The 12,990-nt window shown below is 56.2% G+C and overlaps 1 protein-coding gene across 3 annotated transcripts in view; it reads right to left on the bottom strand.

The window, feature by feature from the left end:
• The window catches only part of LOC147110270 (epithelial sodium channel subunit gamma-like), a 97,210-nt gene that overhangs the window by 28,279 nt on the left and 55,941 nt on the right, over positions 1-12,990 (bottom strand). Inside the window, exons 1-5 of one of the 3 annotated variants that reach the window (XM_086000065.1) lie at positions 11,740-11,970; positions 10,220-10,559; positions 6,452-6,764; positions 4,558-4,757; positions 3,273-3,376 (exon numbers count right to left, since the gene is read on the bottom strand). In XM_086000065.1, the coding sequence (XP_085856191.1) occupies positions 3,273-3,376; positions 4,558-4,757; positions 6,452-6,764; positions 10,220-10,539 (937 nt within the window). In that variant the 5' untranslated portion in view covers positions 10,540-10,559; positions 11,740-11,970. Of the gene's footprint in view, positions 1-3,272; positions 3,377-4,557; positions 4,758-6,451; positions 6,765-10,219; positions 10,560-11,739; positions 11,971-12,990 lie in introns of those variants that run through there. The other 2 variants (XM_086000066.1, XM_086000064.1) reach the window with 2 other exon arrangements.

Raw genomic sequence — 12,990 nt, 5'->3', positions numbered from 1 at the left:
GCACCCGGGGACCCAGAGTAAAGTGTAAACTGCACCCGGGGACCCAGAGTAAAGGGTAAACCGCACCTGGGGACCCAGAGTAATGGGTAAACCACACCCGGGGACCCAGAGTAAAGGGTAAACCGCACCCGGGGACCCAGAGTAAAGTGTAAACTGCACCCGGGGACCCAGAGTAAAGGGTAAACCACACCCGGGGACCCAGAGTAAAGGGTAAACCGCACCCGGGGACCGAGAGTAAAGGGTAAACCGCACCTGGGGACCCAGAGTAATGGGTAAACCACACCCGGGGACCCAGAGTAAAGGGTAAACCGCACCCGGGGACCCAGAGTAAAGGGTAAACCGCACCCGGGGACCCAGAGTAAAGGGTAAACCACACCCGGGGACCCAGAGTAAAGGGTAAACCGCACCCAGTGACCCAGAGTAAAAGGTAAACCACACCCGGGGACCCAGAGTAAAGAGTAAACCACACCCAGGGACCCAGAGTAAAGGGTAAACCACACCCAGGGACCCAGAGTAAAAGGTAAACCACACCCAGGGACCCAGAGTAAAGGGTAAACCACACCCAGGGACCCAGAGTAAAGAGTAAACCGCACCCAGTGACCCAGAGTAAAGGGTAAACCACACCCAGGGACCCAGAGTAAAGAGTAAACCGCACCCGGGGACCCAGAGTAAAGGGTAAACCGCACCCGGGGACCCAGAGTAAAGGGTAAACCGCACCCGGGGACCCAGAGTAAAGGGTAAACCGCACCCGGGGACCCAGAGTAAAGGGTAAACCAAACCCGGGGACCCAGAGTAAAGGGTAAACCACACCCAGGGACCCAGAGTAAAGGGCAAACCGCACCTGGGGACCCAGAGTAAAGGGTAAACCACACCCAGGGACCCAGAGTAAAGGGCAAACCGCACCTGGGGACCCAGAGTAAAGGGTAAACCGCACCCAGAGACCCAGAGTAAAGGGTAAACTGCACCCAGGGACCCAGAGTAAAGGGTAAACCGCACCCGGGGACCCAGAGTAAAGGGTAAACCGCACCCAGAGACCCAGAGTAAAGGGTAAACTGCACCCAGGGACCCAGAGTAAAGGGTAAACCGCACCCGGGGACCCAGAGTGAAGGGTAAACCGCACCCGGGGACCCAGAGTAAAGGGTAAACCGCACCCAAGGGACTCAGAGTAAAGGGTAAACCGCACCCGGGGACCCAGAGTAAAGTGTAAACTGCACCCGGGGACCCAGAGTAAAGGGTAAACCGCACCTGGGGACCCAGAGTAATGGATAAACCACACCCGGGGACCCAGAGTAAAGGGTAAACCGCACCCGGGGACCCAGAGTAAAGTGTAAACTGCACCCGGGGACCCAGAGTAAAGGGTAAACCACACCCGGGGACCCAGAGTAAAGGGTAAACCGCACCCGGGGACCGAGAGTAAAGGGTAAACCGCACCTGGGGACCCAGAGTAATGGGTAAACCACACCCGGGGACCCAGAGTAAAGGGTAAACCGCACCCGGGGACCCAGAGTAAAGGGTAAACCGCACCCGGGGACCCAGAGTAAAGGGTAAACCACACCCGGGGACCCAGAGTAAAGGGTAAACCGCACCCAGTGACCCAGAGTAAAAGGTAAACCACACCCGGGGACCCAGAGTAAAGAGTAAACCACACCCAGGGACCCAGAGTAAAGGGTAAACCACACCCAGGGACCCAGAGTAAAAGGTAAACCACACCCAGGGACCCAGAGTAAAGGGTAAACCACACCCAGGGACCCAGAGTAAAGAGTAAACCGCACCCAGTGACCCAGAGTAAAGGGTAAACCACACCCAGGGACCCAGAGTAAAGAGTAAACCGCACCCGGGGACCCAGAGTAAAGGGTAAACCGCACCCGGGGACCCAGAGTAAAGGGTAAACCGCACCCGGGGACCCAGAGTAAAGGGTAAACCGCACCCGGGGACCCAGAGTAAAGGGTAAACCAAACCCGGGGACCCAGAGTAAAGGGTAAACCACACCCAGGGACCCAGAGTAAAGGGTAAACCGCACCCAGTGACCCAGAGTAAAGGGTAAACTGCACCTGGGGACCCAGAGTAAAGGGTAAACCAAACCCGGGGACCCAGAGTAAAGGGTAAACCACACCCGGGGACCCAGAGTAAAGGGTAAACCGCACCCGGGGACCCAGAGTAAAGGGTAAACCGCACCCGGGGACCCAGAGTAAAGGGTAAACCGCACCCAGTGACCCAGAGTAAAGGGTAAACCGCACCCGGGGACCCAGAGTAAAGGGTAAACCGCACCCAGGGACCCAGAGTAAAGGGTAAACCACACCCGGGTTCCCAGAGTAAAGGGTAAACCACACCCAGGGGCCCAGAGCAAAGGGTAAACCACACCCGGGTTCCCAGAGTAAAGGGTAAACCGCACCCAGTGACCCAGAGTAAAGGTAAACCGCACCCGGGGTCCCAGAGTAAAGGGTAAACCGCACCCGGGGACCCTGAGTAAAGGGTAAACCGCACACGGGGACCCAGAGTAAAGGGTAAACCGCACCCGGGGACCCAGAGTAAAGGGTAAACCACACCCGGTGTCTCAGAGTAAAGGGTAAACCGCACCCAGGGACCCAGAGTAAAGGGTAAACCACACCCGGGGACCCAGAGTAAAGGGTAAACCGCACCCGGGGACCCAGAGTAAAGGGTAAACCGCACCCGGGGACCCAGAGTAAAGGGTAAACCACACCCAGAGACCCAGAGTAAAGGGTAAACCACACCCGGGGACCCAGAGTAAAGGGTAAACCACACCCGGGGACCCAGAGTAAAGGGTAAACCACACCCGGGGACCCAGAGTAAAGGGTAAACCACACCCGGGGACCCAGAGTAAAGGGTAAACCGCACCCAGGGGCCCAGAGTAAAGGGTAAACCACACCCGGGGACCCAGAGTAAAGGGTAAACCACACCCGGGTCCCAGAGTAAAGGGTAAACCGCACCCAGGGATCCAGAGTAAAGGGTAAACCACACCCGGGGACCCAGAGTAAAGGGTAAACCACACCCAGGGATCCAGAGTAAAGGGTAAACCGCACCCAGGGACCCAGAGTAAAGGGTAAACCGCACCCAGGGACCCAGAGTAAAGGGTAAACCGCACCCAGGGACCCAGAGTAAAGGGTAAACCGCACCCAGGGACCCAGAGTAAAGGGTAAACCGCACTAGCAGAGTAAAATGTTGTACAAAATAATTTGAAGGCTCGGCTTTCTCTTTAACTTTTGACATTGTGCCTCTCTTGGCGGTAAATGTTTTTGCCGGGTGGGTTTTACCGTTCTCACTGCCGCCGGTGATGGTCCGTAGAACGCTGCCGTTCTCTCCGCCGTTGAAGGTGAAGCAGTTACCGTGCAGGGGATGGTGCATTCGGCTGAAGTTCCTGCAATAGGGAGAGAGATGGACACAAACCTCAGCACCTGGACTGGAAAACCCAACTGGCCAGCGCGAATCGCTCATCGGGCAAAAGGCTCCCATTTCGACAGCTTGTCTTCAGCCTCGGAGTGGTGTCCCCAGGCAGAGTGCCATCGGTCCTTGAGTACAGAGGATTCAGGGGTGATCGGATCGAGGAGATTAAACAGATAAAGGGGCAAAAACGGAGAAACTATTTCCTCTGGTGCAGTGCTCCCTCAGTACTGCCCCTCCGACAGTGCAGCGCTCCCTCAGTACTGCCCCTCCGACAGTGCGGCGCTCCCTCAGTACTGCCCCTCCGACAGTGCGGCGCTCCCTCAGTACTGCCCCTCCGACAGTGCGGCGCTCCCTCAGTACTGCCCCTCCGACAGTGCGGCGCTCCCTCAGTACTGCCCCTCCGACAGTGCGATGCTCCCTCAGTACTGCCCCTCCGACAGTGCGGCGCTCCCTCAGTACTGCCCCTCCGACAGTGCGGCGCTCCCTCAGTACTGCCCTTCCGACAGTGCGGCGCTCCCTCAGTACTGACCCTCCGACAGTGAGGCGCTCCCTCAGTACTGCCCCTCCGACAGTGCGGCGCTCCCTCAGTACTGCCCCTCCGACAGTGCGGCGTTCCCTCAGTACTGCCCCTCCGACAGTGCGGCGTTCCCTCAGTACTGCCCCTCCGACAGTGCAGCGCTCCCTCAGCACCGCCCTTCCGACAGTGCCGCGCTCCCTCAGCACTGCCCCTCCGACCGTGCAGTGCTCCCTCAGTGCTGCCCCTCCGACAGTGCAGCGTTCCCTCAGTACCGCTCCTCCGACAGTGCAGCGCTCCCTTAGTGCTGCCCCTCCGACAGTGCGGCGCTCCCTCAGTGCTGCCCCTCCTACAGTGCAAAGCTCCCTCAGTATTGCCCCTCCGACAGTGCAGCGCTCCCTCAGTACTGCCCCTTCGACAGTGCGGCGCTCCCTCAGTACTGCCCCTCCGAAAGTGCAGCGCTCCCTCAGTACTGCCCCTCCAACAGTGCAGCGCTCCCTCAGTACTACACTGGGAGTGTCAGCCTGGATGATGCGCTCTGGAGTGGGATCTTCTGATTCAGAGGCGAGAGAGTGCTACCCACTGAGCCACAGCTTAATATTTAAAGAGGCGCATTTAAATATAAAGCTCAATATATAAACCTTGAATCACAGGGTCGTCCATCGAACAAACAGCTGAATACCAGGTCATCGGCAGAGTAACCCATCTGCACTTTGGTTTGCTGTGGCACCTGTGCCATGATGTTGAGGTAGTGCAGCCGGTACCATTCCTGGATGGCGGTTATGCCCGAGTTGAATGTGTAGATGACACAGGTGGAATTTTTATCATTGTTTTTGTCGCACTGTCACAGGGGAGAGGGAAACCAGAGAGAATCCGTCACAGAGAGAGGGAACAACGCCACATGGTCAGCACTGCCCGCTCGTTCCGGCCAACGCTGCCCGCTCACTCCGGTCAACGCTGCCCGCTCACTCCGGTCAACGCTGCCCGCTCACTCTGGTCAGTGCCAGGCCGCACGGTGCCCAGGTTGCCTTCACAAGGCCTTGGCAGAAACGTGGGTGCAGAGCCGGGAACCAGCGTATACAGGTACCCCCCCGGCCCCCCGCACTCCCACGCCCCTCCCCCCCAGCCCCCGCACTCCCCCTCCCCTCCCCCCCAGCCCCCGCACTCCCCCTCCCCCCCGGCCCCCGCACTCCCCCTCCCCTCCCCACTCCCCCTCCCCTCCCCCCACGGCCCCCGCACTCCCCCTCCCCGCCCCCCCGGCCCCCGCACTCCCACTCCCCTCCCCCCCAGCCCCCGCACTCCCCCTCCCCTTCCCCCCGGCCCCCGCACTCCCCCTCCCCCCGGCCCCCGCACTCCCCCTCCACTCCCCCCGGCCCCCGCACTCCCACTCCCCTCCCCCCCGGCCCCCGCACTCCCATCCCCACTCCCCCTCCCCTCCCCCCACGGCCCCCGCACTCCCCCTCCCCTCCCCCCCAGCCCCCGCACTCCCCCCGGCCCCCGCACTCCCCCTCCCCTCCCCCCCGGCCCCCGCACTCCCCCTCCCCTCCCCACTCCCCCTCCCCTCCCCCCACGGCCCCCGCACTCCCCCTCCCCAGCCCCCGCACTCCCCCACTCCCCCCCCGGCCCCTGCACTCCCCCTCCCTCCCCACTCCCCCTCCCCTCCACCCCGGCCCCCGCACTCCCCCTCCCCTCCCCACTCCCCCTCCCCTCCACCCCGGCCCCCGCACTCCCCCTCCCCTCCCCACTCCCCCTCCCCTCCCCCCACAGCCCCCGCACTCCCCCTCCCCTCCCCACCCGGCCCCCGCACTCCCCCACTCCCACCCCGGCCCCTGCACTCCCCCTCCCTCCCCACTCCCCTCCCCCCCACGGCCCCTGCACTCCCCCTCCCCTCCCCACCAGCCCCCGCACTCCCCCTCCCCGGCCCCCGCACTCCCCCTGCCCTCCCCCCCGGCCCCCGCACTCCCCCTCCCTCCCCACTCCCCCTCCCCTCCACCCCGGCCCCCGCACTCCCCCTCCCCTCCCCACTCCCCCTCCCCTCCACCCCGGCCCCCGCACTCCCCCTCCCCTCCCCACTCCCCCTCCCCTCCCCCCACAGCCCCCGCACTCCCCCTCCCCTCCCCACCCGGCCCCCGCACTCCCCCACTCCCCCCCCGGCCCCTGCACTCCCCCTCCCTCCCCACTCCCCTCCCCCCCACGGCCCCTGCACTCCCCCTCCCCTCCCCACCAGCCCCCGCACTCCCCCTCCCCGGCCCCCGCACTCCCCCTGCCCTCCCCCCCGGCCCCCGCACTCCCCCTCCCCTCCCCACTCCTCCTCCCCCCACGGCCCCCGCACTCCCCCTCCCCTCCCCCCCCAGCCCCCGCACTCCCCCACTCTCCCCCCGGCCCCCGCACTCCCCCTCCCTCCCCACTACCCCTCCCCTCCACCCCGGCCCCCGCACTCCCCCCGGCCCCCGCACTCCCCCCCTTCCCCCGCCCAGGTTAGATTCGGGGCTCCCAAGCCTCGTTATAAGCCGGGAGGCTGGAGGTGTAACTCACCAGTTTGAAGCCGACCAGTTTGGCTCGGGTCTGTGTGTTGACGCTCTCGAAGGACTGGGTTTTCACCGTCCCGTTGACCCTGTGGCGTCTCTTGGTGATGAGGTCAGACACGATGCTGTACTGCCGGTCCATCAGCTCGATCCGCAGCAACGGAATGTTCCGGAACAGTCCGTCGTCTTGGCCTTCCGCAATGGCCTCACTCTGAGCTCGTGCTTGGCTGCTGTTGGGACTATTCGTGAAGTGGTACAGCTCCTTGATGGCAATCCGGGTCGCCTGGTCTAGTTTCTCAAAGAGATGTCTTGTTGCATTGTATCTGTGAACAGACTCGAGTAAACCCAGGGCCAATAGGAATTGATAGACGGACAAAGACCAAAGTCCATCGAGTTCGCCTTCTACCATCCTGGTAGTCCCATGATATGATCATGGAGTTGTTGACCAATCACAGCGATCAATCTCTGTCAGTGAGTCTACAACAGACCCAGACATGAGGAGAGGAAACTCCCAGTGGGGGAGAGCTTTGGGAACAAAAGGAAAGTCACGGGTTCCTCCCGAGCTCGCCACACTCACCCCACGTCATGTCTCAAATGACTCAGATACTGTGTCCCAAAATATTATTTTCTGAAAGAAATCTATCTAATTTGCATTTGAATGAATAAGAACATAAGAATTAGGAGCACGAGATACGGCCCCTCGAGCCTGCTCCACCATTCAGTAAGATCATGGCTGATCTTCGACCTCAACTCCACTTTCCTGCCCGATCCCCATATCCCCTGGTTCCCCTAGAGTCCAAAAATCTATCGATCTCAGCCTTGAATATACTCAATGTGATGAAATATGTCATTCATCAGACTCTGTAGTTAACTACATATATTGTATTGCCTGCTCCGGTGTTTTACCTTGTATTGTGTATAGTGCACCGCCCCCTTTGTGTGTCGGCTCCGCCCATACCTGGCCCTACTTAAGACAAGCCCAGGCTTGTCTTGCAGCAGAACAGCAGCATGCTAGGTGAAGACACAGGCATGTTTTCTTTGCTAATAAAAGCCTTGTTTTATTCAGTTAACTTTGAGTCTTGAAGTCATTGAGGCGCATCACTCAACAACTGAGCATCCCGGTAGAGAATTCCAAAGATTCACAACCCTCTGAGTGAAGAAATTCCTCCTCATCTCAGTCCTAAATGGCCGACCCCTTATCTTGAGACTGTGCCCCCTAGTTCTAGACGCTCCAGCCAGGGGAAACAACCTCTCAGCATCTACCCTGTCAATCCCCCTCAGAATCTTATGTTTCAATGAGATCACCTCTCATTCTTCTAAACTTCAGAGATTATAGGAATCAACGCTAACTGCTCCCACCATCTCCCCAGGGAACCCGTTTCATAGATTGACCACTCGCTCACTGATATAATGGCCCAGAAATTCGGGTCGGGGGCTTCCCGCGGGTGTAAGCCTCTGACCTGCACTTACCTTGCGCGCCGGCCGTTGAGCTGTGGGCTCCCGTGGAATTCCAATCCTGGGCCTCCTCCACTGCCGGTGCGCAGTACTTGCGTATCCCTGGGGCGCAGTTAGTTCGATGCGTCCCCTGAGATCATGTGGGCCATGGCGAGCCAATCGGAGCAGGGAATGCTTCATTCATAAGTCTGACAGGAAGTGTTGTCAAAACTTATAAATACTACGGGCCCCAAAACATCACTAAATCTTCAAATAATTTTTTTTTTAAATCACATTTTTTAAATAAACTACTGTATAAATTACATGAAATAACTATTTTGAAGAATTATTTAAATTTGTGAAAAAAATAATTTTATTTTCTAACGGGGCTAAAAATAAACTTACCTTTCTTTAAAGTATTTAAAAATAATAAACCTGTGGAAAAAATGTTTTAATTTTAATTAATTCACCACTTACCTTGTGAAAAGCCGGCCTTACGACTGCTTTTTAAATGTCTAACTTCTGGAGACTTACCCTCCCGGGAAAACCTGTAAAGAGAACGTAAGTTCGATGCGCACGCGCAGCTTCTCCCGCGCACGCGTTCCACCTCTGAACCCCTTCGTTCAGGGGAACGGAAGTGCCGGTTTCCCGCGCATGCGCAGTGCTTGCACGAAACCGGCACTTCCATTGGGCCTACGGGTGAGTACCCCGTGCGTACTCACCCGTGGAGAGCCGAATTTCTGGGCCATTGTTATTTCAATTCTTTCTCAGGAGGTGGGCTATGCTGGCAAGGCGGGCATTTATTGCCCATCCCTAGTTGCCATGAGAAGGTGGTGGTGAGCGGATTAGTTTTGAATTTACCCCCCCCCCCCCCCCACTCTCCCCACAAGCACAGACCGTGTTCTCTGTTTCTACTGACCTGGGCAAGGTGAAGCAATGAATCGTCCACCATTGGGGCAAACAGGAGTTTCTTTGCTGATATCATCAGTTACTGTTATTTAAGGGTAAATTGAGCTTTCTGTGAGGAGCCACGCCTGTAGGGAGTGTAGGTCGGAGCGTGTGGTCAGAACCGGATTGAGAATTCTTGGTGGCTTGGGCAACAAGAACATTTGGGCTCCCACCCCATCTCCTGCACAACCCCTCCCCCATCCATTAAAACATAAAAGTGTCGTCAAATGCATGAAGAAATAGACCTGAAGAATGTTTACACACTGCATTAATAATCATAAATCAAAATATACTGTGCCAAAGTGAAACTGCCACCTGACCAGGGGTCCACGTGCTAATCTGCCCCCGAGTGTTGTGCCCCTATCTCCGACCCGTGCCCCCTTTGTCTCCAGCTCTCCATTGGGAGTGCGGGTCGGAAGGTCAGTGCAGCAGCGTTATGTCCCCCTATCTTCGTCCCGCGGGTTAAAGTAAGGTTTGTCTGGTGGCAAAAGGATGTTGCTGAAGTTGGAAATAAAGAGGATAAAGAACAGTGGGGAAAGTATAAAGGAACCGACACCAAGCCATAGAGGGAGAAAGAAGACAGACTCACATTTCTATAGCGCCTTTCACAGCCTCAGGACGTCCCAAAGTGCTTTACAGCCAATGAAGTACTCTTGAAGTGGAGACGCTGCTGTAATGCAGGAAACGCGGCAGCCCATTGCGCACAGCCAGATCCCACAAACAGCAATGAGATAATGACCAGATAATCTGTTTTAGTGATGTTGGTTGAGGGATAAATATTGGCCCCAGGACACCAGGGAGAACTCCCCTGCTCTTCTTCGAAATAGTGCCATGGGATCTTTCTGAAGACGGCACCTCCGACAGTGCAGCGCTCCCTCAGTACTGCTCTGGGAATGTCAGCCTAGATTATATGCTCAAGTCTCTGGAGTGGGACTTGAACCCACAACCTTCTGATTCAGAGGCGAGAGTGCTGTCTACTGAGCCACAGCTATCACACAAGTACAATCCTGTTCCCGTATCTGGGGAGGCCCCTCTCTCACGCTCCTGTCCAAGAAATGGCTTGTTCTCTGTCTGTTTGGGGGTCTTCCTCTTACTCCCACACTCCACCCTCTATCTCTCTTCCCCAACCCTTTCTATCTTATTGATGTTACAATGGTCAGCGTTCTGTGTGCAAAATTGGCTACCGCGTTTCCCACATTACAACAGTGACTACACTTGAAAAGTACTTCATTGGCTGTAAAGTGCTTTGGGGCATCCTGAGGTCGTGAAAGGCGCTATAGAAATGGGAGATCTTTCTTTAGGACAGACCCTGGGCTTCGCAGAGCGTGCAGAGTTAACGAGAGGCTGGGGGTCGAGGGTCTGAAGCTTCAAGGGGTCGAGGGTCGCAGCCACTGACCTGTACGGGTTTATGTTGCAGATGGTGACGGCGGGGAAGGTGATCTCCTGGAACTGGACGGTGATGGTGACGGAGGCGGTGTAGTAGGAGGCGATGAGGAGGGCGCACTGCCAGAAGATGATGCCCACCGTGCCGAATGTCAGGATCACCCAGGCTGCCCGGCGCAGCCGGCCTCTCGACACCACGATCCGGCGGCAGCCGTGGGTGTTGGTGTGGTAGCAATACCATCGCACCAGTTCGTAGGCGCTCGCTGCTTGCGGTCCCGTCACCGGCAGCTTCTCTTTGATTTTCTCCTTCAGTCGCTTTGTTCCCGATTCCATGGTGTCCCCGCAACGGGTATCTCAGCAGAGGAAGAAGTTCCACCGTAAACTCTACAGGAACGTCAAGTACAGTCTCCCCTCCCCTTGCCCCCGCCCCATCCCCACCTCCTCCTGATGCCCCCTCAGTGTCCTCCACCTTCATCTCCCCCTCCGCCTCTCCCCTCCCTTCCCATCTCCCTCATGCCCCACTCCCCGAGCCCCCCTCCCTCCCCTCTCCCCCCTCCCTCCCTCCCCTCTCCTCTCCCCGCCCCTCCCCGTAGAATAGAAACTTGTCTACCTCACACAGCATTGCTCAAATACAAAATAAATAGCAAGAACATTGTCGGCCCGATTTTAACTGATCCCACATGGGCAGAAAAGAGGCGGGTTCAGGTCGGAACTCATTGAGGTCACTGGTGAGTAAAATCGGGTGGAGTGTAAAATGGGCATCCGACTCGAACAATAATGATGCTGCTTCCCACAGTCGAATAGCCGACATGCGCTCAAGCCCGGCTCTTTCGGTCAGTGTTATTTTAATTGATTTACAGCCGACAGCGAGGAAAGAATGCCCACATCGGAGGAAAAACCCGGGGGAGAACAAGCAACCCCACACCCCAGAAAAAAATCAGTGCATGTTGGGTGGGTCTACAGAAAAGGAAAGAACGACGAACCCCTTTAACCAAAGATCCAGCTGCCTTTATATATAAACTCAGTTTTAGAACTTTTTTAAAGTTTCACTTTTTTTAAGTGATTGTTTTTTCTGTTGTCTCCCAGAGACACCGTGAATTAATAAATAAGTATTCACTAACTCCGGCTCCCCAAGACATTTGGGGGGATTTACCGCCCCTTGTCCACAAAGTTTAAAAAGTTTTGAAGCGCTTCTTTCCCTAAACTAAAAAAAAAACCACAACAAGACTGCAGATGCCTGAGTTAAAATCATCAGCTCCCGGAGTCATGTCAGAGCAAATCATGAACCTTACCAGAATCTGTCCTCTCTCCTATCAATCAATCCCATTAAACTCCACTTTCAAAAGATCAAGGGGAGCGAAAAAAAGTTTCAGTTAAACTCGATGGTTAACTAGTTATTAAAAAGTTTATACCAACACCCCAGTGAGATTTAGTTTAACTGCACTCACTGCGAAAGCTCCCTTTCAATATTATTACAGTTTAAATTACTTTCTAACTGGAGATAGTTCACTTTAAAAAAAAAGCTGAACGTACCTGTTTGGGGAGTGAGGGACACGGAGCTGCAGTTTAAGCAAGCGATCCCTGGAAAGTGGGATTGCAGAGTCCCGGAGTCAGTGCCTGGCTTGTTGGGCAGTGGGACTGGATTCGACTCCCAGCTCCGGCTGCACAAACCCAGCCCCAGGGGAAGGGACTGCTCCAGGACTCACAGTGACACCTTCTGGTACAGCTCCCGGTCAATGACCTGACAGCCCCGTTTATATATTGCACTGGTTCGCAAAATCCAAGGACACCTTTTCAAATGGATTATTAATCATGGGCCCCCTCCCCCATCTAAATTAAAGCTCTATATAATATGAAAGCGCTGCTTGTAAAGAGTGCTTTAATAATGCTTTTAAGAAAACAGGTGTTTACTTACAGCACCTCATCTTCCGATTAGGCACTTTACAGCCTTCCGGACTCAATATCGAGTTCAACAATTTCAGATCATAACCTCGGCCCCTATTACATTTTTATATTTTTTATCCACACCTTTGGTTTGTGCCTTTTCCTTTTTCTCTCTCTCCCACACGGCAGCTGTCTCTCACTCTGCCAGCGCATTTCACACTTCATCTAGAGCCATTGTTTGTTTCTTTACCTGTCCTATTACCATCTCATCTCACCTTGAATATCTCTTCATGTCTCTTCTTTCATCCCCTCCCCCATTTCCCAGCCCCCAAACTGACTTTTAATCTTTTTATTTCCTGCCTTTTCTCTCAGTTCTGACGAAGGGTTTGACCCGAAACGTTGACTCTGTTTCTCTCTCCACGGATGTTGCCTGGCCTGCTGAGTTTTTCCAGCACTTTCTGTTGTTATTTACTTACAGATATCAGTGAGATGGGTGGGCTGGCTTCTCACACCAATTCTGGGCACTCCGCTGCAACAGATGGCCACTATTGGCCACTTAGTGCTGGACAATTGTTAAAGCCGTCAGCAGGCTGGCCCAGGTGAGTGAGGGCACGAACACCAGCACACCTGCTGGGACGCTGGTGGAAGCACGACTCACTGTGGGATTGGGCGTGTTTGCGGGAACACGTTCAGGCCCGTGTTCGAAGGGCCCCCGCAGGCGCTCTGATCACGTGTCGGGAGGACGGCGCAGGGTCGCGGCGCCAGGGAGAGGAATCGGCTCGACCAGCAGGGAGCGCTCGTTCCAAAGCGAGTGAGAGCTGTGGGCCTCTGTGAGGAGGCGGGCCCGGCCGTTGAGAATCATTCCCAGGAACTGAATCAGTGTCGGTTTTATAAAGAGGA

This window comes from Somniosus microcephalus, chromosome 11 (genome assembly GCF_052327205.1).
Source record: "Somniosus microcephalus isolate GS21.2 chromosome 11, FLI_Smic_1.0, whole genome shotgun sequence".
NCBI lineage: Eukaryota > Metazoa > Chordata > Chondrichthyes > Squaliformes > Somniosidae > Somniosus > Somniosus microcephalus.
The sequence above is the reverse complement of the archived record's forward strand: the minus strand, read 5'-3'. Positions and strand labels throughout refer to the sequence as shown.